Consider the following 22679-nt stretch of genomic DNA (forward strand, 5'->3'; position numbering starts at 1 on the left):
GCTTACAGATTCCCAAGCAATCCAGAAATAGCCTCTTGCAAGGTAACTATTTAGTTGATAGAAAACCTTTGTTATTTCTGCTGCCTAATCCTTCTTGTACATGCTCTACAGACTACAACTCAGTCTTAATTGAAAAATCATGCCAGAAAAAATCAATTATCTAAATCTAGAACAGGTAAACACGTATAACACAGACATGCAAAGAAAACACTTCTTCTGTCGTCCCCATCCCCAACCCCATATCTAGACAGTCGTCTCCGAATTCACCTTCAACACGAATCCCTTCGCCGGCTCGGGACACCCAACCAACCGAAGCTCAGGCAAATCAATCACCTCGACAACCAAAGTCGCATCAGAATTCTGCAACCGAAACACGAGATCCCGTTCGATCATCTTATTCCCAGACGCATCGCTAATAAGCCGCCACGCGAGCGCGCCAATCCGACTCCCACCCTCCTTCTCCGTCTCCAACTCGAGACACGTACGCGCGCAAAAATACCGCTGCAAAAACGCGCGCGCCGTCATCTCCAACTGCAAACACCGCGCCAAATGATTCACAACCGACTCGGCAGTATGACGCGCCTGCTGTCGCGTGGCACGCAGATACTTCTGCAAGGGCCGCGCCATCGAGGGAAAAATCGAAGCGGCCGCTTCGTCCGCATTCATCTTACCGCTCCGCGTCGCCCGTATAACGCTAAACGCCTCCTCGGCGGCCGATATAAGTCGCGCTTTACGTCGCAACGCCTTCTTCTGATGCTCGATCTCGTCGTTATAGCGATCGTCGTGATTCGTTCGACGATTGCGACGCCGACCGCCGCCGCCATGGGAACGCGCTCGACTTCCCGCTAGACTAGCCACGCCCTCCTCGTCACCACCGTTATCGACGTCATAGAATTTCAATCCGGCGACGTTATTCTTGTAGTGACGCATCGGGTAGCGCGCGTAGGGTTGCGGCGCGCGGGGATCCGGGAAGTCGACGTAGTAGGAGCGGAGAATCGTGTGGGCGGTTTCCTGAACGGTTTGCGCGCTCACCGCGTAGTGGCGCGTCGTTCCGTCGCCGGCGCGCGTTACCCGCACGCAATAGCGCGCGCGAAGTCGTTGGAGTTCGACGATCGCCACGGTGACGTAGTGAATGAAGAGTTCGGCGTCGAGAAGCGACGTCGCGTAGGCGAGTATCGTGTTGTATTCGCGCGTCGTGCGTCGAACGAGCACGACGCCGAATATCGACCAATAGGCGACGAGCACGAGAAAGGCGAGGAGGAGCGAGAGCGCGCGCACGCGATCGACGCGCGTACCGCTCGCGCGCGCGGTGCGCAGAAAGAGCGCGACGAGCGCAACGGCGAGTAGAACGAGACGCGCGCCGAATCCAACGCAGCGCGTTACGCACTCGTCATTGCAACCGTCCGTCCCGTTCGTTCGGACGCCCCACTGGGGATGGAGCGGCGCGAGAACGATGACGACGGGCGATACGAGAGCGAAAAAGGCGACGAAAACGAGCGTACATTGGCGACGATCGCACGCGCGCGGTCGCGACGCTTTCGTCAGGTCGTCGTCGTCTTCGTTGGCGAAATACACGCCGCCGCCGCCGGCGACGACGCTCGCCGAATCGCCGCCGCCTCCCGCGTGGCTTTTCGACGCCGTCGTGGCGCTGATCGTCGACGCGACGCCCCAGTCGTCCGATTGGCGTATCACTTCGACTTCGACGACCTCTTCCTCCATGGCGAAAACGAGTTTCGGTTCGCTCTTTTGTCGGGAGAACGGTTAGAACAACGCGTAGATATCAACTTTCGCTTCCGGGCGTCCTGCGGTTCGCGGAGCGCTAATGCGTGCCACACGTCGCGGTTTTTTCGACGTTTAGCGAACGCCGCCGCGTCGCTGCATGTTAGGGCGCGCGCCGACACCGACGCGCGTCTAATGGATATCCCATCCATCGATCGATTGCCCCTAAGTGCCATGTCTACACTTGATGAATAATGGACTATTATGCAGCGATTAGAGTGGGATGTACAAAGAGAGGCGCGTGAATAGAGCAACTGTACGAGACGACCTAAGGAGCCAAGAAGTTTTTTTATCTTCGTAGTGCGGTACACTACACAAAAAGCGTAGCAGTATCAAAGTTTTTTTTTCTTTTCAAAATTCAGCATTCGCAAAATGACGTTTCGTACACTAGTGGATAGAATCGTCCCGTCATTGGCAGTCCCTATTAGATATCTCTATACATAAAAGATTTCTTTTTCCCTTCTCCTCATATACCTTTTTGATTGTTTCCGTGTTTCCCAATATCAAAGTGTCCGTGTCCGATTTGACTCCGTCTCCTATGTAGTTCACTACCGCCGCGCGACGAGGCTTATTCGTTCTAGGATTTAGGCTTTATCTAATAGCGATTACGTTTATTGATTAAGCGACCTGTTTTGATATGATCCGTGCACCATGAGCGGGTGATGGAAACTCGCCTCGCCCTTTTTGAGATTCGAAGGCGTCGGTTTGAAGTCTGCCTTCTCGTCCTCAGTCAAAACACGCTTGAATGAATAAATAAATAAGTCTATAAATATATTTTCCATTATCCGTTTACTTACTTGAATAGACTCCATGTCCTTGAATGAGTCGTCTGTTATTGGCAAGGGCATGCCGTCACGGTGCCATCTTATTGATTTATTTAATCACCCTAATTAAAATATTTGTTTTGTGTTTTTTCTACCTGTGGGACTTTGGAATGAAGTGTAGACCCCCGTTTTCCGGTTTTTGATCGTCCAGGGCAACATGAACCTACATTAAATATATATCAAATTAATTTTACACGTGACCTATGTCTTTTTCACTGTCAAATGACGCATGGGCACCGTTCGCGTCCAATAGGAATAGTCTTGATGCCTTTCAGAGGAGAATACAAGAAACGGATTAAAGTTATTGATTTATTAATCTTACCACGCCACAACGCCTCCGTGTCGCGGAGGCTTCGCAAAGAGCTGATCGTGCCACAGTCGAATGTTATACTCTTTTCGACTCGGATCAATAATCTGAGAAGCCGGAACCTAGAAAAAGAAATAGTTTAAATCGAAAATTAATTATTTGTGGCTTGTGCGTCTTACAGATATTGCCGGAAGAAAGACGAGGTCGTGAAATCGTTCTGTGATTCGCCAATGACCCAAAGCGTGCATGAGAACGTTTTCCGGATCGCCGCTTTGATTGCTGTGGAATTCATAAAAGAGACCATGACCCGGATGCTTCTTGTCGGGATCCTAAACCAAAGAGATAAGTCATTTTATTATTATTAATATTATTATTATTATTATTATTACCAGAAACTGTTTGTAGTCTTCCAATAGTTTGTCGCACATCTCCTCGCTTAGGACTCGGATATTGGACAAATATCCGTCTCTCCAGTATTGATCGATCTGACTTGGAGTCAGTCGAAAACGCCTCCATTCTTCGGTGCTCTTTAATTAAATAATTAATTAAATCAAAAATAGAAATTTTCGAAAATTCCCCTTTGACCTTACTTCGGGGTTTTTGAAAAGAACGCCGGTGGGCTTGCTTTCCGTGCTCCAATCTTTGACGTCTTCGGGCACGGGATCGGTCACGAGCCCAGTGGCGGCTTGCCTGTTCACGTAGGCGCCTTTATCATCCGTGTAGCCCTTGAATTCAGAAGCCTACAGAGTCCATAAGACCGAGAATTGTCAGTTCTCCTTTTGTCGCACCGATGAAGACATCGAGAATGCCGCGACTTGAACGTGAACGCGAACGCGACGAAGAATAACGCTTCCGATCATGTAGTGACGTCACTTATGGGCGCCTACGTCATGCGCAGTCTCAAAGAGGACGAAAAGTGGAATGACGGGTCTACTGGCGATTCTGTGCGTTGGCGTGACGACTCTGGTACGTGTGAACGCGTTTTAGAGTGCAATTCGCCGGAAGATAGCGAAATTTCCTCTCCTTAGGCCGCTCAGTTCCCCGATAGAAACGCCAATCACGGCGTAGAAGGTAGCTCTGCTTTAGAAAAGCATTTCGAAGTTCTCTAGCGGCGTTTCTGTCTCTCTAAATCGATCGGATAAAGTCGAAATGCCACTGAGTCTGAGTAAGAAGTCCCTTTTACCTTCTACTAGCAACACGTCACAAATTTTACATGCAATTAATTAATTTGATTATTTTGAATTGAATTTTTTCTGGTACTGTAGCACCTTGTCAAATGAAGCGAGCCAAAGACTGGGTGAAGTGTTCTGGCATGATAGGCTGCAGTATCATTGCCTGCGATCCGGACGGATCGTTCTCGGCGAAGCAGTGCCACCCTTCGACCGGTCACTGCAAATGCGTCGATTTGGACGGAAATGACATCGAAGACACTGATCGAGGCCCATCGAACAAACTCGGCCTCGTCGATTGCAAAGCAGCAAGAAGAAAAGGCAAAATAAATAAATAAATAAATAAATATCTTAATGTTCTTTCTAGCGGTTGCTGATCTTTCACTCGAAGCCGTCGTCGTAGACGAAGAGAACGGCGGTGACGTCATCTTCACTGGGTGCACGCGAGATTCCGACTGTCCGTTCCACATGGTCTGTTCAAAGAAGGACGGCACGTGCGCGTGTCGCCGCGAAGTCGTCTCGTTCGTCTACGCGCCCGTCTGCGGCACCAACGGCGTCACCTATTCGAACGAGGACGAATTGAAAGCGGAAGCGTGCAGATATAAGATGGACATCGACGTGGCGTACAATTACGCCTGCGGTGAGATACACGCATAGGACTCTTCCTCCTCCTCCTCCTCCCTGAGAGTATCTTGCCTCGAGAAAGAGTAGCGTTCCTTCTCCCCATATCATATGTGTATGTTGGTATTGATACATCGTGTGATGTCTACCCATTACAATCTCTAAAAGAGATACACGCCGAGTTTCTCTTCAAGCGCTGCATGATAACCATCGCCAAATCCTGACATGCGATGCTTTTAGTTCTGCATCGAAAGCACCCTGACCTCGTCACAGCAGTCAACCCCTTTTCTTTTTGACGCTGCTAAATTGCGTCCAGATTTTCTTCACAGCTGCAGGACAGAATCGCTTCAAATTCTAAGCGCTTTGCAAAATAATCTCGTAGTGCACAGAAGCAAAAAATTCACCGAGGTCCAAAATAGGCAAATTTGGCAGGGTGTAAGAAAAAACATGGTTTCTTTCTAGTACCAGAGTAATCTCGCTGTAGAAGTCTGCACGAGAACTGTTACACAGCGTCATGCAGATTTCAGCTGACGTTCAATGACAACGTTTGGCCTCTGCCTGTCTAAACCCTTCGCTCAGGTTTCCCGAATAACACTAGTCCTATAAAAGACGAGACTCCCACAAAATATATATTTTCTGCAAATTCATATCTGTCTACCTCTCTATCCTTATGAAGTCATAAATTACGGGGTACTGACATCTACCAACATCTACCAAAAAGCTGTACTATACGATATGCAACACAAGAAAGATAAATCGCTAATTGTCATGTCATGGCTGTTTTTTTGGTATTGATATTTGATCATAGTCTTGAAGACTTTCGTAGTGAGACAGCCACTTACATCTTGTGCATTCTTCTCGAAATCCAGAGCAAAAAGACTTAAGATTCTTGTAGTGCTCCGTCGTTTTCAAGATGACTTTATGATGTAGAATCATCCAAAGCAAGAGTATGTGATTCATGTGAGTCTGATCGGAAACAATCATCACTTCGTCAGATATAAGCAAAACGTCGGCGACACAGTCGTACATCACAATATAGAACGATTTATCGTCCAGCAAGAGATTCGGCACGAGAGAAGACTGACTTGGATGTCGATTGTGATGAACAAACGAATACACTATCGCTTCTGCAGCGGCTTGACTGAGACCTTTTTCAGAAACCTTGAGCTTGAACTCAAGAGGGCAACCGTCTCCATCAGACGAGTGAGACAATTGGCGGGTAGCTTTGCCTGCTGAACTTTCTTCGTTGTCACTAGATGGTTCAGCTGAACTTTCTTCTTCGTTTCTGTCAGACAGAGACAAAGAAAGTATCACTTCGCTCAGGGACCCGCCCGGCTTTGCAACAGCGTCAAGAAATCCGTGCCACGTGTTGTAGTTGCCAATACCAAGATTAGCAGGTTCAAAGACGCCAGTGTATTGACGAGTAGTAGAAGGCGGCTTTCCGTGGGTGGATACAAGGCACTTTCCCCCACACAACGGCCCAATTAGTTCTCTTAGCACTCTTAATTCTTTTTCATGCTCCTTTTCTCCGCCAGCGTTCAGAACATTTCGACTATATGTCTGGAGGAATTTCGGTCTTGTGGCATCATGGAGACGGTCCAAGGCATCTGCATCTAATTTCAGAAAAAAATCCTTCGTCGGAGTTTCAAATACTCCATCAGTTCCAAACAAAGGAATCGTTTCGTTTTTTTCGAAATGAAATGCACTAGAAGCTTGACTTAACTCAGCAGAGCAGACGTTCATAGATACAAATTTGTAACAATGCATAGGAAATGAAGCCAATATGCTATGTATCCACTCCACAGCTAGAAAAAACAAAAGAAAAATATAATGCAATAACCCTTCCGCGCACCGGACCCCTACAGCATAGTAAAGAAATATCACGTGAAAAGGGATCCCTCTCTCATATATCTATGCCTACAACTACCACAGTTTCAAGTAATAACATTAATACTATCCTACCGTTTTGCAGCAGCTCTGAGATTTCACGGCGTGCTGACGATGCGTTAGTCGACGGTTCACCAGACATTGAACTGCAACAGAAAATAGCATGAGTTATCGTTACTATTTTTGGCAATGAAATAAGTTAGTATTTGACAAATAGCGTATAATTCGTTTAGATGCGATGGAGTTCTGCATTCTCCTAACACTTATTAGCTGCGCGTAGTTTTGAATTGGCATTTGACCGGGTACGGTTCCTCCCACTTTCATGCCAACGATGCTAAAACGACCGACGCGATGAGGAGATTTCCTTTGCCTTTTCGACTGTTTCTCTTCTGTAAAGGAGGACCCAAAGGAAAGGAAAGGAAGTGTGAGTATCGACAATGTCGCGACTGGTCGTTTTAGCATCGTTGTCCCCGTCGGGGGACCCGGCTAGGCCTGCCGGATGACTTCAGTTGTCGCTGGAGTCTGCAAGAAAGAGTGAGACAAGACACGCTTGCCTTTTTTAATCCGGCTGTCTTTCTCCTGTCTTTTTCGATACAGTGACGTCACGTATGCGCCTTGTCATGCGCAGTCTCACCGCCATCTCAAAGAGGTACGAAAAGTGAAATGACGGGTCTACTGGCGATTCTGTGCGTTGCTGTGACGACTCTGGTACGTGTGAACGCGTTTTAGAGTGCAATTCGCCGGAAGAAAGCGAAATTTCCTCTCCTTAGGCCGTTCAGTTCCCCGATATGAACACCAATCACGGCGTAGAAGGTAGTTCTGCTTTAGAAAAGCATGTCGAAGTTCTCTAACGGCGTTTCTGTCTCTCCAAATCGATCGGACGAAGTCGAAATGCCACTGAGTAAGTCCCTTTCACCTTCTAGCAAACACGTCACAAAATAAACAAAATTCCACATACCTTTAATTTGATTATTTTGAATTGAATTTTTTCTTGTAGCACCTTGTCAAATGAAGCGAGCGGAAGACAAGGCGAGGTGTTCTGACATGATTGGCTGCGGTATCGTTGAGTGCGATCCGGACGGATCGTTCTCGGCGTCGCAGTGTCACCCTTCGACCGGTCACTGCAAATGCGTCGATTTGGACGGAAACGAAATCGAGCAAACCGATCGAGGCCCATCGGAAGAACTCGGCTACGTCGATTGCAAAGCAGCAAGAAAAGGCAAAATAAATAAATAAATAAATAAAATTATATATATGTCTTACGCGAGAAGGCATAATAAATCAATAAATAAATATCATTATTATATATAGCGAAAGCGGATCTTTCCGACGCTTTACCCGAACTCAGAGACGTCGTAGACGAAGAGAACGACGAGGTCGTCTTCAACGAGTGCACGCAGGATTCCAACTGTCCGTTCCACGGCGTCTGCTCGAAGGACGGCACGTGCACGTGCCTGGAGGCCTTCTCGTTCGTCTACTGGCCCGTCTGCGGCAGCAACGGCGTCACCTATTCGAACGAGAACGAATTGAAAGCGGACGCGTGTAAGAAGAAGATGGACATCAACGTCGCGTATTATTACGCCTGTGGTGAGATACATGCATAGGACACATAAGGGGGGACCCCCTAAGTATCCTTCCCCTTTATGAGAGAGAGAGAGAGAAAAGAATAGCATTGTTTTGGTAATTACTGTATAGCACCTCCCTAGCTTCCTTCTCCTCCTATATCTTTTGTATTAAGTCTTGATACGACGTCATGTCTATCCATTACACGGTCATACATAGTATCTATCTATCACGTTATATTGCACCCAAGTCAAGTTCTCCCCAAGAAGCGTGACGTACGGCATGTCTTTTGTAGTGTCGACGTTCCTGCACGTACGTACGTTCCTTTGGGTTCTCAGCTGGAGGTAGACTTTACTTGTCTTCCTTTGTGTTGATCTTTGCTATGCATTACATGCTTCATGTAGTACTCCCACGATCGAAGTCGAAATATCCATCTCGTTTGAGTGCACTGTCCCCGAAATAGATAAGCAAACAGAAGGGACGGGGGGCGCGTGACCGTCCGTATGCATAAGTCCCTTGTTCACTTTCCGCGGTATTTGTACCAACATGTTCTCATGGCATGTTGACCTCCGACTGCAATGGCTTGTGATTTCATAAACGTCGACTATAGGGAAGAAACCGCAAACGCGTGTGACAAAATCGCCCTCCCAAGTCGACGTTCTACCCTTCCCCTCCCCCTCTCCCTCCAAAAAAAAGAATGTTTCTCTTATGAAGAGACTACGTTTCTTCTACATAGAACCACGTGAATCGGTGGAAATGTCCTGCGACGAGCTAGAGTGCATGGGTCAGGGTCAAGAGTGCGTCGAATCGGTCGACGGCGTCGGCAAATGCGCGTGCATATCGTCGTGCGACGACTACGACGTCGAGCCGGTGTGCGGCGACGACGGCGCGTCGTACGACAACGGATGCTATTTGGACGCGGCCGCCTGCAAGAAGCGGACGTCGATAACGAAAGCAAAGGACGGTCGCTGCGAAGGTAAGTCGCATAGACTCGTACAGAGTCGAAAAGAGATAGGGGGGTAGTAGATTATTTGGCCACGTTTGCGTTCTTCGTTTCCCAAAGAGTTCATTAGACTGTGGCTCCTCCTTTCGAACTCCTTTCTTTATTCGGTTAGAGTCGCGTACAGTAGTTTCCCCTTCTGATGATGAGGTTTTATTTTTGTCGAAATGGCGTTGGAATTAGTGTCAGTTCTAACCTAAACCTAACCTCAACCGGGGCCCCGTCGCGTAGCTCCTTCTTAATTATCAGGTCTGAAGAAGTGACTGGTAAAGTTTCTAAAGAAACTTATAAGTTTACTCTGATGAAAGCGACAAGGCATAGCTGAAAAGTCAAAGTGCTTTCTTTACGGCGTTGTTTTGTTGCCTCACAGTCCACGCTTCGTTTCTCTGCATGGCCTAAGCTAGAGCCGCCTTATCACCTTTAGTCCTAAAAGGCTGTATCTAATATTAGTCACTGTGAGTTCCGCCCTATAATCTGTTTGGTCAGTCACACTTCGCGAGTTTCTCTTAGTCAGGCCTTACACAATTCTTTTTCTATAACTGTATTGTGGTCCTCTAGCGGTTTTGATTTCATATATACGCGCGCGCAGCAAAAAAAAGTCGTCTTCTCACAGACATTTCGCGTGCGCGTACTGTCTCCTCCCCCGCGGAATCGGTTACTAAGACGTCATTTAGAGGCAGACTGGAGAAATTGAGGGGCGACTTGGGCGGTAGCGGTAGTTTCCCCCGCCTGCTCGCGACCGATTTGACGTTGAACTGACACTTCCTATGGCTTGCGTTGATTGTGGTTTAGCTCGTAATATTTTTAGCATTGTCTGGTTACAGAGGATGGGGATGTAGTTTCCGTCACTGGGCCCCCCCCACTCCGTCTATTGTAGAACGATGCAAAACTGATTATCATTCCTTCTCGTTTTTGCATAGACGAGAGCGACGTCGTCGAATAGACCTTTTGCGATCATCGAGTCGCGGACTTCGTTGTACTTTAGCGCGCGTGCTTTCTAAGAATTCCCGCCGTTTCGTTTCTGTTGTTTTGCTATGCTCTAGTCTAACGCGAATCGTTTTTTTTGTCTACGTGCCGTTTCCATGCGCGTCGCGAGAGCGGATTATCGTCAGCCGCTCGCCGCGCGACGAAGAGACACCAATAAGTCCATATAAGGACCGGACACGAGTAGGCGTGGCGCGCGAGCCATACAAACAAAGAACAAGAATCGCTTGTCTATTCGATTTCCTCGCGAGAGAGAAGCCCGCGCGACGAGGTTGTTAGTATGCGTTGCGCTATGATTATTCGTTACGGAATCGCCGTGATGTTATTTGGGTACTGGCAGCGTTGCGATTGTAAACGCGCATCTAATTTGCACGCTCGAACCATATACAGTCATGCGTGGCTAAGGAGTCGACCGCGCGCACGCGACTCCCATTCACCGCTCTCATCCGAATCGGTGGCAAACCGCATCCGATATGGGTCGATTTCCGAGCCTTCCAATAGGCGACAGCACGTGAACGTCGTCTCGACCAATCAGCGTTCCCCTGGGGACGCGTGGCCACGCGAAACTCCGCCCACCCGATTAAGATTTCCTGTCCGGTCGGCTTTCAATCGGCACGTTCGCAGATTTTTCGACCATACGGACCTTGCATCGGCTCGGCGACAAGTTCCGCTAGCGCTTCCCGCACAATACGTCGTATTCTCGTTGTCGCCGATGTCTGCCGACGCCGCACCCGGTAAGAATGGGGTCTCTAGTGAAGCGAACTGTTGCCGATGAGCGTAACCGAGTTTGCCTAGCAGTTGCTACTCCTATGGACGCTATCGTGATCGACGAAGACCGTGCAGAGGCTAGCGAGGCTATGGATCCTTCCAATGAAGGTGAGATATCGCTTGAGTCAAGTGCGAAGCCCTCCCCGTTCCCGCGCGCATCTACGAGGACGAGAGACGGGGAGTGTGTCTCTCTCGCGCGCGCGCGCCAACTCAGCTCGTTCGCGTAGAAAACGATAGGGGAGGAAAAAAGCGCGAAACTGGGAGGGGAGGAGTAGCGCACGGTCCTTTGATCCTCTAACGAACCGCGCAAACTTTCCGACGCGACCCCACGCGTGTGCTCTACGTCTCGCGGCATTCGTTGCAGACGACGGACGATTTTTCGAAAGCCTACGTGCAGTTTCCGTCGCAACCGATCTCGCGTCTCCTCCCCCCCGACGCGATGCAAATCGCGGGGGCTATTCCCCCTCTCTCTCACACGGAAACACCCCCCCCCCCTATCGTAAAATCTCTCTTTTTGCTTTCCCAGTGACCCCCATCGAAATTTCGTGTCGAATCGACGCGAGCAGCGAACGCGATCGCCTCGATCGCGCATCCGGAACCGATCCGGACGCGCCGATCGTTCTCGACGCGCGCGTCGTCATACGAGCCGACGCCGCGTACGCGTTCGACAGCGACGAAGTCGAACGACTTCGAAATCATCTTCTCGAACAGACGCGCGACTTTTTGCAAATTCTACTCGATTCGCGCCTCGCAGACGCCGCCTCCGCCGCCGCCGCCGGCACTGCGGTTACGTCGCAGTTCCCGGATGCAGAAGAAGCGGCGGGAATTTTGAATCGAGATTGCCCGGATAATGACGTTGTTTTCGATGACGTCGACGACGAAGATGGCGGACCGGAAGGTGTTGCTGTGGGCAACGGTTACGCGTTTTCTTCTTCTCGTCCACCTGCACTCGTCGACTGTTCGCGTAATCGCTACGGCGATCGAGATGGCGTTGAATCTCCGTTGTCTTCGTCGACGTCATCGTCTCCGAGTTCCGCCTCGCTGAACGCCGCTAATGAGATGATGAAGCGACTCGACGGCGTTTCGAAGCTCGAACCTCGACTCGGCGAAATCGATCGACTCTCGCTGGGCATGAAGGCAAACGCGTCGCGCATACTCGCCCAATATGCCATACCGCTTCCAATGAGCGATAAATCAAAGACGTCTCCTATGCGCTTTACAGCGACGCCGACGCCGACGCCGCCACCGCCGCCGCCGCCCACTTTAATGGATACCACAGGAATGAGAATTGAACCGACGACTTATCGGCCGCTCTACTTTGGAGGCCTTCCGCCGCCGCCGCCTATGATCGATCCTCGTCATCCTCATCATCCGCATTATCAATATCATCATCACGCACACCATCAGCAACGGCTTTTTTTACCGCCGCCGCCGCCGCCGGCGGTGCAATTTGGATACGGCCCTGTTCCCATAGGGTATGCCGTCGCGACGCCCGTCTCCGCTTTGGAGCAACAGCAGCGAATGCGCAATATTCAGTATTCCGAGAAAACGATTATGACGTCAACGGGCGAGGAAAATGCGGCGGAGACGACGGCGACGACCGAGGCGACGACCGAGGCGACGACAGCTACGATAGCGGACGGCGGCACCACTGGTTCCGATTTGCGCGGTATGATTAAAACGGCGCCCGCTCATCGGATGAGCATTCGTCGTTTCATGTCGCATTTGCCGCCCGAGTTTCGTCGCAAGCCGCAGAAAATTCTCCAGGACTCGGACAAGGCGTGCTGCGACGTCTGCGGCAAGGTGATGGCGCGCAAGGGGCTCATGGTCCATCGGCGCATTCACTCGGGCGAGAAGCGATTCAAATGCGAAGTGTGCGGGCGATCGTTCACGCAGGCCTGCAACATGCGAACGCACTTGAAAGTGCACTATCAGGTCAAGGAGCACAAGTGCCCCGACTGCGGAAAGGTCTTCTCGCGCGCCCAGCATCTGTACGAGCACCAGCGCATACACACGGGCGAGCGCCCGTACGTGTGTCGCTTCTGCGGCAGCTCGTTCAAGGCCTATTCAACGTTGTACACGCACATTGGGACGCACACGGGACACAAGTATCAGTGTCAGGTGTGCGAGCGAACGTTCGCCAAGGCGTGCAATCTCGAGACGCACATTCGTTCGAAGCACGTCGGCGTCGTCGCCGGCGTGTCGCTCGTCAAAGGCGGAAGCGAGAGTTCCGGCAGCGAAGTGGCGAGTCCCGAGGCCGAGAACGCCGGCAAGGAATCGGCGGTCGCGTCGCCGAGAGGAAGAGAAGTCGAATCGAAAAACGACGTTGACGAATAATTTTATTAATTAATTTTATTAATCCAACCGCGATCCACGCGATCCCAGCGTGATTTCGGGAATGACGTGCGCATCCGGGACCGGTAGCGGTACGAATAAACTTCCTCTTCTAAATTCCCGGCCCGTCTGTCTTTTCCTTTCTTTCACGCGTCGCGTCGTTTCCCTCTTTCATCTCGTCGCTTCCGCAATCGCAGCAGGGTCTCGTAGATCGATAGTCGAACTCGTCGTATCGTCGCCGCGCGCCGATACGACGAAAAAGTCGCGCCTTGGCCACGCCAACGGAAGAAAGCGAGTGTAAGTCGGCACAGCGCGACGTGGCGACGCTTCCCTCGCACGCCTCCTTCGACCGCAAACGCGAAACGCGCACTATCGCAAAGCGAAGATCGGGGCTCCTTTCGAGGGGAAGCGAAAAAACCGACGCCAATTCTCAACCCGTAGAAATCGCATTTAAAGCTCGAGCCTTTCAATTTAGAGTGCAAACGAATATATATATACGAGATTTAAATCGAAGGGGGCCCCCTTTTAGGAACCCAAATGTCGATTACCTACGATTCGTCGTCGTCGTCGGCGAGCGGGGGCGGGGTCGCCCCGCCCCAAGACGTGAGTCTCGACGAAATGCTCTCGCTCGCCTGTCGTCAAGGAAAGCAAGAAATCGCCGAACTACTTCTCGACAGCGGCGCGTCGGTGAATCATCGCAACAAGGCGGGAAACACGCCCCTCTTGGAAGCCTGTTCCCAAGGTCACGTGCCACTCGCCGAATTCCTTCTCGATCGCGCCGCGGACATCGACTCGGCGACGGAAACCACGTGCGATTCCGCGCTCACGTGGGCGTGCACCCTCGGCAACGAGTCGATCGTGCGCATGCTCCTGCGTCGTCGCGCCGCCGTCGAACATCGAACGAAGGACGGCTGCACGGCGTTGATGTTCGCCGCTTTGGCTGGTCACGTGACCGTCGCCGCGCTCCTATTGGATCACGGCGCGCTTCTCAACGTGCACAGCGATTCGAATATGGATTCGCCGTTGACGTTCGCCTGCTGGAAGGGTCACGTGGACGTCGTCGATTTGCTGTTGGCGCGCGGCGCGGATTTGGAGCATCGGACGAAGGAGGGCTTCACGCCGCTCATGTTCGCCGCGCTCGGCGGGCACACGATCGTCGCCGAGCGACTGTTGAAGCGGCGCGCGCAGGTCAATGTGCCGAGTGGAAGCAATAACGATATTCCGTTGACGAGCGCCTGCTGGAAGGGGCATCGGGATGTCGTCGAGTTGCTGTTGAGGTACGAGTCCAATTTGGAGCATCGGACGAAGGACGGGTGCACGCCGCTCATGCTCGCCGCAAGGTAAGAATAATCAGTTAATGAATCTATATAGTGATACTGATATGTAGAGTAGCTGAGGTAAATAAATCAATAATAATAAATCAGTAGTTGAGATAGGTAGGTAGAGGATTCATGGTAGACTGTAGTCGAGTTTCCCTCAGATGCAATCAGTATTTATATTCATAGTTAGTTGAGGTAAGGTAGAGTTCCCAATACAATCTTTAGTCAGGGGGGTATGTAGAGACGACAATTGGTATATAAAGTCATGAGTTGTACAGTCTACACACACAGTCTGTCAATACAGTCAATAGTTGGGATGATGTGCATGTCTATGTGTTCTTTCATTTTCTGAGCTGACCTTTTGTCTGGTGACTCTGGTGGTCTATACGTCGCTGCCCCCGCCTTTCCCCTCCCCTCTCCCCCCTGTCTCATGTAGAGACCACAAGTGTCTCATAGTGTCTGTTGCACTCAAACACATTCCGCCTTCCCAATGAAGTGACACGTTTCGAGGAAAGTAGAGGAGTCGTAGACGAAAAGGGAGTGGACCTGTCTACGAAGAAAAGTGTCGCAGAAAGGGGTGGAACATCAATTTTAATTACGTATTAGCTAATGGGTCAGCTTCCGTGAACTCGAGTTGCAGCGGTCTCGCTTTCTTGCTAGGGCATAATTTTTTGCCCGCCGCGCGGCGGCGAGAAATTAATTAAACCGCAATCGAATTTCTAGTCTGACTCATTCAGATATTGCATCGTGTGACGTTCGATGTCTCGCGGTTTTCCTTTTTGCGTAGTTTTAGCCTGGGAATGACGCGTGGTGTCTACGTCGAGACAAGCCACCGCATGTTTGGTCTGCCCTTCGTGGTTCCATATGGAACTTTGTCCATCTCCTACGTAGCATTGTTAGGGATGCACGCGGAAGCAGATGGGACGTGCGGTTCCATCTGACATAAGAATAAATCTGTAGAACTATGTATTTATCTTCCTGTGACGGGAAAGTAAATAGGTGACGTCACGAGCGGCGGTATAGTACAACTAGTATTACGTAAATTCGTATTTATAGTATGACGTCATGTGAACGCAACACGATTATCATATTCATGGATTTTCCCTTTAGGGAGGGTCACTACGACGTCGCGGAATTGATATTGAAGCACAGCGGAAAAGTGAACACTCCGTCCGGAAGCGAGAACAACATTCCTCTCACTCTAGCATGCTGGAAAGGCGAGTGACCTTTTATTCATTTATTTAAATATCGATTATATATTTATTGTTTTTTCTAGGTCACGTGGACGTCGTGCGTCTTCTTCTCGACAACCATTCGGCTATCGAACACCAGAACAAAGCCGGATGTACGCCGCTGATGCTCGCCGCGCGCGAGGGTCACTACGAGACGACCAGGTTGCTTCTCAGCAAGGGAACGAAGCTCGATACGCCGTCCGGAAGTAACGACGACACGCCTCTCACGCTCGCCTGCTGGAAAGGCAAGGATATAAGAAGAAGAAGAAGGAGAAGAAGAAAATCAATAATTATTGATTTATTTTTTAGGGCATGCTGACGTTGTTGAGCTGCTGCTCCAATCCAAGTCGAACATCGATCACCAGACGAAAACCGGTTGCACTCCTCTCATGGAAGCAACTAGGCAATAATAAATATATAAATAATAATTAATGTGATTGTGTTTTGTGTATAGAGAGGGTCATAGCAAAGTGGCGGAGACTCTTCTTCGCTACGGTGCCGACGTCGAAACGCCGGACAACTATGGCCAGACGCCGCTCTTCATGGCCTGTTGGAAGGGTCAGTCTTGCTTTTTCTATAGGGGGGAAAAAAGCTGTTTCTTGATTTTCTTATATGAATAGGTCACACGGAAGTTGCCGCGTTGCTGCTTCGTCACGGAGCCAATAAGGATTGTCGCACGAAGACGGGAATCACTCCTCTATTCCAGGTGCAGCAGCAGCAGTGAACCTCGATTTAGATTATTGATTTATTGATTTACGAAGGCTTGCCGGGAAAATCACGTGGGCATTGTGCGTCTTCTGCTCGATCACGGTTGCAGCGTAAATGCCACCTTTCCAAGCACAAGGTACAAAGATGACTATTTATTAATTATTAATTTTTCTATGTCATAGAGTCAATTCCGGATGCGCCGAGACTCCGCTCACTTTGGCGTCGGAGAAAGGCTTCCTTGACCTCGTCTCACTTCTCTTGAATCGGTATATATAATATCTATTATATCCAGATTAATTAATTAATTATTTTCTAGTGGGGCGAACGTCGACACTCGCTCTCGCAAAGGCTATCCGCCCTTTCTTCTCTGCTGTCGCGAAGGACACAAGGACATAGCAACGCTGCTCGCCGAGCGAGGAGCCGACATGGAAGTCGTAGGCATGGTAAGCGTAAGATCCCGGAGAAAAAAAAACCCGACGATAATAAACATAATCTCTTTTGAAACATAAGCACCCCGGGGGGAGATTTCGAAAATAGTTATTCGTGTTTTAGTCGCCGGACGAGCGTCGAACGACGCCGCTTTTGGCCGCCTTTCGAAACGGTCACGTCGACGTCGTCGATTGGCTTTTGAAACGAATCAATCACTGCCCGTCGGACGAGGAGTGCCAGAAGACGCTCCAGGCGCCGTTTCCGCCCGAACGCGACGCGAACGACGTGGAGAGAAAGCGCGCCAAGTGCATGGAATTGATTAGTCAGGTACGAGGGGAGGGGGGGAGAGAATTTCACGTTAGATCGTCGTTACGTCTACGTAGGCGCGAGCGCAACGCAAGGAAGCCGCGGAACGCAGTGCACAGGAGCTGGTCCAGGTCAGAGTTCAGGTATTTGGATTGGTATGTTGATTCTAATTGGGTTTCGGGGGGACGATGTAGGAAATCGACGCGGAGAAGGAGAAGGAGAAGAATAAGCGCAAGGCGGCGTTGCGACGCAAGGAGAAGAAGAAGGAGAAGAAGCAGAAGAGGAGAATAGCCAAGGTAGGCACGGATATCCTTTTTTTTTGGAAATGTGTCGAAGCTGTTGCGGTCTCGTTTTCACCTCCTTTCCCCCACAAATACGATGCATCCTCTATTGTGAGGGCTTCCACCACGCTTAGGCTTTAGAATAGTAGGAAAGTCGTGCATATGAGAATAGAGTTTCTTTATTCATTTATAAGAAAGTTGGAGCCACCTGACGCTGCAGTATATAGTCTGGGTTGGTTGGGGTAGATGCCAACATAGGAAGCGTTCTCTGTGGTCGTTGGCTTCAGAAATAGAGAGAAGATATCCGATGGAAGTTGCCCCTGTAAATAGCAATAAGCGAGGATGTTTGGGATTGACTCGTCATGAGAGCTCTTATTTGTTTTCACTTTGCATGAAAACGGTTCTTTTATTCTAGGAGGAGAAATTGAAACTGGAAGAAGAAGAGAAGAAGACGGCGGACGACGACGACGAGGAAGATGACGATGACGACGACAAGACGGTGACGCAAGACGAGGCAAGAGAAAAAATATAGATAAAAAGTGGTGATCACCATCTTACAAAAGGACTGGGACGACGACAAAAGCGAACAAATCGAAATAATAGCTCACAAGGGAAGATCAGAGCGAGGGGAAACGAATCAAGGTAAGTAGAGTAATGTTGAGGGGGGGGGGGGGGGGGGGGGGGGAAACGTAGCTGAAACGCTAATAAGCCTCGTAGAATTTCCTAAGCGAGCGTTTACACCTCTCTTGACCCTTGCACGCGACTTTGTATACAGTGCACGGATGTGTTTAGCTTCCGCGCGCGCGCACGCGCTAGGGCTTCAGGAAGCTAATCCGCCTGCCCACCCACATATAATACATCCATTCGCCTTGACTACTCATTCCCCCCATAACAACAACTCCGCACACATAGTCAGAGGGAGACCTCATGTTTCATCTTCTCCTCCCAGGTGTTCCCGCCTCGTCGTCGTCGCTTTCTCCGCCGGCGACCGACGACGACGACGTCAACGACGCGCTCGTCGACAACAATCGTCGCTCTCGTCGTCAACCCGCCGCCGTCTCCGCCGTCGTCGTCGCCGCCGTGCACGACATCTCAAACTCAAACAAAACGCGTTCCGAATCTCCGCCACCCTCGCCGCCGTCGCTCGTCACTTCGTCCGCCGTCGCCGTCATCTCGACGGCGCCGCCCGTTCTCCCTTCGTCGCCGCCATCGTCCTCCTCCTCGTCGTCGTCGTCGTCGTCGTCGTCGTCGTCGCGCGGTCACAAGCCGTTGGTGCGACTGTCGATGCTCGATCGACGGCAGCAGAGTCCGTCCGAATCGGAATCGTTCGACGACGTCGGATCGTACATGGTCGAGTCGAAAGGTGAATTATTCTGCGGTTTTTTTTCCCGACCTCCTCCTCTGTCGTCGTTCTTCGCGTGTTGGCTTTGGGGGTCACTGATAAGGTCTCGCGGTCGAGGTTACGCATTTCTCCTTTGCTTTTATATCTCAGTTTTGTACATATTCATGTGCGTAAGAACGAGAGGGAGGAAGGGAGGGGAGGAAGGAAAGCGCCGTTTTACCGTCGCGCTGAGTGCTTAGCCCCCCGAGGGCATAAAACCGGAACCTCCGCCGTGGCGCAACAGAACCGTCTTTTTTTAGCTTCCCATTTTGACGGCTCGAGTGGTGACGTCAACTTGAAACAGACGGTTACGTCGACGCTGTCGGCACCGCCGACTATGCCGTCGACGGGGATTCCGTCGCAGCACGAGCCGCTCGCCGTCACGCAGTCGGCCGGCTGGCAGGAAGTCGTTCCGCTTAGGGGAACAAAGTAGGGGGGGGAGATTCGGTTTTGGGGGGGATTGAAGTGATAGGGGGCGTGGTTCTTAGGTGTATTCAGATATCTGTGCCCAATGGGATGGTCGGGAGAATTTTTGGATTGGGGGGATCGCGAATTAATCAGATTTGCGTAAGAGTCCATGTATGTATATAGTTCCTATGGGAAGTTTCTCTGGGTTTAGGAAATATCGGGCGCTCAGATTACCATACCACGTCGGCCCAGTTCAAAGAGCGAAGACAGAATAGTCACAATCAAGGTCAGAACAAACTACGTAGTAATTATAATTGCTTTATTTATTTATTTTTTCTCTTATCACAGGGAACGCCCAAGTCGGTAGCCAAAGCCCAGCAGATGATCGAAGAGGCTCTCAGCCGATCGGACAACTCGGTCAAACCGGCGAAACAAAAATCAAACGAGGTAAAAAAAAAGAAATCTATGCGCACGCGTGACGTCATCGTGCTCTAATTAGATCTCGCTTCCCGCTTCGGTTCCCGAATTGGGACCCCTTCCCCCGACCGAACCCACTCCACTCAAACCCCATCGTCCAATCACGTCGTCCGCCTCCGCCTCCGCGGCGGCGGCGACGGCGTCTCATCGCTCGACAAAAGACTCTCACGTGACGGCAATGACGTCAACGTCGTCGTCGACGTCGTCGACGGAAAATTCGTCCCTAATTCCGCCGCGCGTCATACAGAAAACGTCATCGGAACCCGAATTCCCGGACATCGGTTTCCATCACACGCGTCTCATTTGCACGACGTCGGCGCCGCCCGGTCCCAGCACGCCGGCCATGCCGTCGAATTCCGGCGTCGACATGACGACGACGGGGGAGAGTCGACAGAGTCCCGCTTCGCGAACGATTTCCGCGCCCGCCAAGTCGATCGTCGGCGTGGATATGCATCCGGGGCATTCGGTGGCGTCGTCGCAGCAGCAGCATCAGCATCGCGGTCTCGCTGCGTCGTCGTCGTCGTCGTCGTCGGGCGGCAGCGGCGGCGGCGCGTCGAGTAGCGGCGGCGGCGGCGGAAGTTCGGATAATTTGGCCGAGGGGACGTCGGTTTATTCGCCGTCGGGGCCGAAGATTCCGCTCGGCGGCTACGGAGCGATTGGAACGAAGATGGGCGGGGCGGCGCCGGTCAACGCCGGCGACGTTGAAAGATCGAGAAGGGGACAAGGTATTCGAAATGCGGGTAACCATCTCGTGAGAAGAGATTTATTTTTTCTTTCTTATTAGGTTCTCTTGATGTTCATTCTCAGAATTATTTTCCCAAGACGGAGCCGCTTTTTGTCTATCCGCATCAGTTGTGGAGTACAGGTACTTTGCTAGGGTAAAATAGCGTATTTAGATGTGATGTACTACGTTAGGTCCTTTCTCTGGATCGTATTCGGGAGGCGTCGATCAGGACGGCAACGAAATCGACGACAATGACATCGATCGCGACGAAGACGACGGCAGTTCCGCGGCCGACGTCAAGCGCACGTTGGACGATCAGTATCAAAAGACGAGACAGTGAGAGAAAAATAGTCACAATCCAAAAATAAATATAGATTTTCTCTCTCTCGCTCAGGAGCGTAATGCAATCGTGGACAGGCAAATCATGGTCTCGAGAGGTAAGCCTAATCCAATTATTAGATTATTAACTATTAGGAATATTTCACCAAGGCGGACACCTATCATCCAAAGGAGGTCGCCGTCAATCGAACGTACTCGGCGGATAGCAGCGGGCGCATGATGAGCGCCGCGCCCCCGCCCCCGTCGCAGCATCCCTCTCTCAATTTCGCCAACGCCTATTCGAAGCCCATGCGTCACGCTCTCGTCACGCAATCCGACTCGTGGCCCGCCGCCGCCGTCATGGCGGCCGCGACGACGACGACGACGATGACGTCGCGACACCATCCTCTGATGTCGTCGGCGTCGAGCGTCGAATCGATGGGAAGTTCGTATATATCGCAGGAGGAGCAGGACATCGAGATGTCGCCGTACGGAATGCACGACTCAGGTATAAGAAGAATTGCTATATATTCATTAGTGCACTCCTCTACCGCGCTTCGTGAATTATAGGCGCGTGGCCAAACGGAATGCCAACGAATAGTCGACAGCCCATTTACAAACGTCCGCGAGGCCAATCGCTTCCCAATTGGCGTCCGCCCGCCGAGGGTACGTTCACATAGGCGACGTTATATAATTAATTAATTAAATAATTAATTAGATCCCGAACCGTACTATGATCCGCGTCCGTCCTACGCAGGTCATCGTCATTCGGTGCCGTTTCACGCTGCGCCCCATTCGTTGCCGTCGTTCGTTGCCCAGCAACAGGTGTGGTCGCAGGAGCTCATGGAGTCGTTGCCGCCGCTCGATTCAAGGCAGGATTTGACGCACATGCTGAGGAGCTGGGGTCTCGACGAGAAGTACATTCGACTCATGCTTGTAAGTCAAAGAGAGTTATATATAATCAGTACTATTGGACCGTTCTCTAGGAAAAGGAATTGACGCTGTCGAGACTTATGCACATGTCTGAGGCGGAGATCAACTCTCTTGGATTGCCCATGGTACGTATGGGGAATATATAAATAATAAATAACTAATATATTAATAATAAATATAATTTTTTATAATTTTTTTTATTTTAGGGTCCCCGCGTGAAACTCGTCCGCGGCTTGGAAAATCTCCGCGGTCCGTCGTACGCTCCCCCGCCGCCGCCTCAGCCGTCGATGCACGACTATCCGCCGCCGCCGCCGCCGCCGTCTCATCATCACCCCCGTCATCATCACCACCTCCCCCAACATCATCATCTCGTCGTTGAATCGCCGGACTCGCTAACCGCGCGACCGCAATCGTCTCATGCCAAACTCCCGTCGGCTCGACCGCGATCCGAGTTTCGGCCGTCGCCCGCCGAAGCGCTGCCGCCTTCCCATCGATTATCCATGCACATGTCGCAGCACAGCGGCGCTCCTATGCCCGCGCAGATGCCTTTTGAAATGCAAGGGCGATCTCTCTATCCGGTCGCGTGTCGCGGAAGTACGATTTATGTTGAGCCCAGTCCTTATTATCAGATGGCGGGGAGGCGAAGTTGAGTGGCCTCGATTCTTTTTTTTGTGTGTTTACCCGACCGTGATGTGAGTCTTTTTTCTTATCTGTTATTTCTTTTTTTTCTCTCTCTCTCGCCGGTGCAGTGGGAGGCAACTCCCTCACCCCGTGTATCGTTCTCGCGCATTTGAGACTTTTCCGTTTCGCTGAACAGATTGTTAGTGGGTTTTTCTCGTTGTGATGATTGTTTTTTTCTGCCTGTGTTCTAATGAGAAGCAGCGTGTTTAGCAAGGGTCGCAGATGGGTGGCGGATGCGTGTGATCG

General features: G+C 50.8%; 7 protein-coding genes across 10 annotated transcripts; 4 read left to right on the top strand and 3 right to left on the bottom strand.

Moving 5' to 3' along the window:
- Positions 1–49: 49 nt before the first annotated feature.
- On the bottom strand, positions 50–1774 carry LOC136195719 (vang-like protein 1). The gene has a single exon (XM_065985156.1). It carries the CDS (start codon positions 1717–1719, stop codon positions 244–246), a length of 1476 nt encoding a protein of 491 aa, XP_065841228.1. The 5' UTR covers positions 1720–1774; the 3' UTR covers positions 50–243.
- Positions 1775–2048: 274 nt separating this feature from the next.
- On the bottom strand, positions 2049–3818 carry LOC136195736 (phytanoyl-CoA dioxygenase domain-containing protein 1-like). The gene is made up of 11 exons (XM_065985177.1): positions 3699–3818; positions 3501–3650; positions 3300–3437; positions 3090–3239; positions 2926–3032; positions 2820–2871; positions 2699–2766; positions 2577–2643; positions 2407–2519; positions 2254–2356; positions 2049–2200 (listed from the first exon to the last, which is right to left on the bottom strand). The coding sequence occupies exons 1-11, from the start codon at positions 3768–3770 to the stop codon at positions 2138–2140; spliced, it is 1083 nt and encodes a 360-aa protein (XP_065841249.1). The 5' UTR covers positions 3771–3818; the 3' UTR covers positions 2049–2137.
- LOC136195751 (equistatin-like) lies at positions 3807–4893 on the top strand. Of its 2 annotated transcripts, none has more exons than XM_065985202.1 (5): positions 3807–3876; positions 3939–3981; positions 4055–4075; positions 4176–4400; positions 4447–4893. In XM_065985202.1, exons 1-5 carry the CDS (start codon positions 3832–3834, stop codon positions 4734–4736), a joined length of 624 nt encoding a protein of 207 aa, XP_065841274.1. In that variant the 5' UTR covers positions 3807–3831; the 3' UTR covers positions 4737–4893. The 2 variants fall into 2 exon arrangements, with proteins under 2 accessions (XP_065841274.1, XP_065841283.1); XM_065985211.1 differs by having other exon boundaries at positions 3827–3876; positions 4055–4069.
- Positions 4894–5303: 410 nt separating this feature from the next.
- Positions 5304–7434, bottom strand: LOC136195727 (uncharacterized). Its single transcript, XM_065985167.1, has 3 exons — positions 7142–7434; positions 6663–6733; positions 5304–6505 (listed from the first exon to the last, which is right to left on the bottom strand). The coding sequence occupies exons 2-3, from the start codon at positions 6727–6729 to the stop codon at positions 5472–5474; spliced, it is 1101 nt and encodes a 366-aa protein (XP_065841239.1). The 5' UTR covers positions 6730–6733; positions 7142–7434; the 3' UTR covers positions 5304–5471.
- LOC136195742 (tomoregulin-1-like) lies at positions 7193–10220 on the top strand. Its single transcript, XM_065985190.1, has 7 exons — positions 7193–7295; positions 7358–7400; positions 7474–7488; positions 7585–7806; positions 7899–8174; positions 8887–9126; positions 10071–10220. The coding sequence occupies exons 1-7, from the start codon at positions 7251–7253 to the stop codon at positions 10091–10093; spliced, it is 864 nt and encodes a 287-aa protein (XP_065841262.1). The 5' UTR covers positions 7193–7250; the 3' UTR covers positions 10094–10220.
- A 105-nt stretch (positions 10221–10325) lies between these two features.
- On the top strand, positions 10326–13292 carry LOC136195692 (uncharacterized). Of its 2 annotated transcripts, none has more exons than XM_065985109.1 (3): positions 10326–10868; positions 10930–11010; positions 11429–13292. In XM_065985109.1, exons 1-3 carry the CDS (start codon positions 10415–10417, stop codon positions 13237–13239), a joined length of 2346 nt encoding a protein of 781 aa, XP_065841181.1. In that variant the 5' UTR covers positions 10326–10414; the 3' UTR covers positions 13240–13292. The 2 variants fall into 2 exon arrangements, with proteins under 2 accessions (XP_065841181.1, XP_065841190.1); XM_065985118.1 differs by having other exon boundaries at positions 10933–11010.
- A 73-nt stretch (positions 13293–13365) lies between these two features.
- Positions 13366–22650, top strand: LOC136195678 (ankyrin repeat domain-containing protein 17-like). Of its 2 annotated transcripts, none has more exons than XM_065985097.1 (29): positions 13366–13533; positions 13766–14576; positions 15666–15772; positions 15832–16032; positions 16097–16190; positions 16242–16345; positions 16408–16493; positions 16549–16631; positions 16678–16761; positions 16812–16938; positions 17048–17251; positions 17308–17361; positions 17425–17526; positions 17927–18025; positions 18075–18153; positions 18461–18874; positions 19153–19321; positions 19381–19459; positions 19512–19586; positions 19649–19747; positions 19800–20502; positions 20562–20642; positions 20693–20837; positions 20896–20938; positions 20991–21327; positions 21390–21485; positions 21577–21755; positions 21806–21877; positions 21959–22650. In XM_065985097.1, exons 2-29 carry the CDS (start codon positions 13774–13776, stop codon positions 22400–22402), a joined length of 5163 nt encoding a protein of 1720 aa, XP_065841169.1. In that variant the 5' UTR covers positions 13366–13533; positions 13766–13773; the 3' UTR covers positions 22403–22650. The 2 variants fall into 2 exon arrangements, with proteins under 2 accessions (XP_065841169.1, XP_065841163.1); XM_065985091.1 differs by having other exon boundaries at positions 13367–13533; positions 21538–21755.
- The last annotated feature ends 29 nt before the right edge of the window (positions 22651–22679 follow it).

Source organism: Oscarella lobularis, chromosome 1, assembly GCF_947507565.1.
Source record: "Oscarella lobularis chromosome 1, ooOscLobu1.1, whole genome shotgun sequence".
Classification (NCBI taxonomy): domain Eukaryota; kingdom Metazoa; phylum Porifera; class Homoscleromorpha; order Homosclerophorida; family Oscarellidae; genus Oscarella; species Oscarella lobularis.

Bases quoted from the DNA above. Each gene is read 5' to 3' on its own strand.
- LOC136195719 (XM_065985156.1), bottom strand. From the start codon at position 1,719: ATGGAGGAAGAGGTCGTCGAAGTCGAAGTGATACGCCAATCGGACGAC.
- LOC136195736 (XM_065985177.1), bottom strand. From the start codon at position 3,770: ATGATCGGAAGCGTTATTCTTCGTCGCGTTCGCGTTCACGTTCAAGTC. The intron at 3,438-3,500 runs GTAAGGTCAAAG...ATTTAATTAAAG, and splicing joins TTCTTTTCAAAAACCCCGAA to AGCACCGAAGAATGGAGGCG. The intron at 2,520-2,576 runs GTAAGTAAACGG...TATTCATTCAAG, and splicing joins AGGACATGGAGTCTATTCAA to CGTGTTTTGACTGAGGACGA.
- LOC136195751 (XM_065985202.1), top strand. From the start codon at position 3,832: ATGACGGGTCTACTGGCGATTCTGTGCGTTGGCGTGACGACTCTG. The intron at 4,076-4,175 runs GTAAGAAGTCCC...CTGGTACTGTAG, and splicing joins CGAAATGCCACTGAGTCTGA to CACCTTGTCAAATGAAGCGA. The intron at 4,401-4,446 runs GCAAAATAAATA...TGTTCTTTCTAG, and splicing joins CAAAGCAGCAAGAAGAAAAG to CGGTTGCTGATCTTTCACTC.
- LOC136195727 (XM_065985167.1), bottom strand. From the start codon at position 6,729: ATGTCTGGTGAACCGTCGACTAACGCATCGTCAGCACGCCGTGAAATC. The intron at 6,506-6,662 runs GTAGGATAGTAT...TGTTTTTTCTAG, and splicing joins CTCAGAGCTGCTGCAAAACG to CTGTGGAGTGGATACATAGC.
- LOC136195742 (XM_065985190.1), top strand. From the start codon at position 7,251: ATGACGGGTCTACTGGCGATTCTGTGCGTTGCTGTGACGACTCTG. The intron at 7,807-7,898 runs GCAAAATAAATA...TATTATATATAG, and splicing joins TTGCAAAGCAGCAAGAAAAG to CGAAAGCGGATCTTTCCGAC. The intron at 9,127-10,070 runs GTAAGTCGCATA...GTTTTTGCATAG, and splicing joins AAAGGACGGTCGCTGCGAAG to ACGAGAGCGACGTCGTCGAA.
- LOC136195692 (XM_065985109.1), top strand. From the start codon at position 10,415: ATGCGTTGCGCTATGATTATTCGTTACGGAATCGCCGTGATGTTATTT. The intron at 10,869-10,929 runs GTAAGAATGGGG...GAGTTTGCCTAG, and splicing joins GTCTGCCGACGCCGCACCCG to CAGTTGCTACTCCTATGGAC. The intron at 11,011-11,428 runs GTGAGATATCGC...TTGCTTTCCCAG, and splicing joins TATGGATCCTTCCAATGAAG to TGACCCCCATCGAAATTTCG.
- LOC136195678 (XM_065985091.1), top strand. From the start codon at position 13,774: ATGTCGATTACCTACGATTCGTCGTCGTCGTCGGCGAGCGGGGGCGGG. The intron at 14,577-15,665 runs GTAAGAATAATC...TTTTCCCTTTAG, and splicing joins CCGCTCATGCTCGCCGCAAG to GGAGGGTCACTACGACGTCG. The intron at 16,033-16,096 runs GCAAGGATATAA...TTTATTTTTTAG, and splicing joins CACGCTCGCCTGCTGGAAAG to GGCATGCTGACGTTGTTGAG.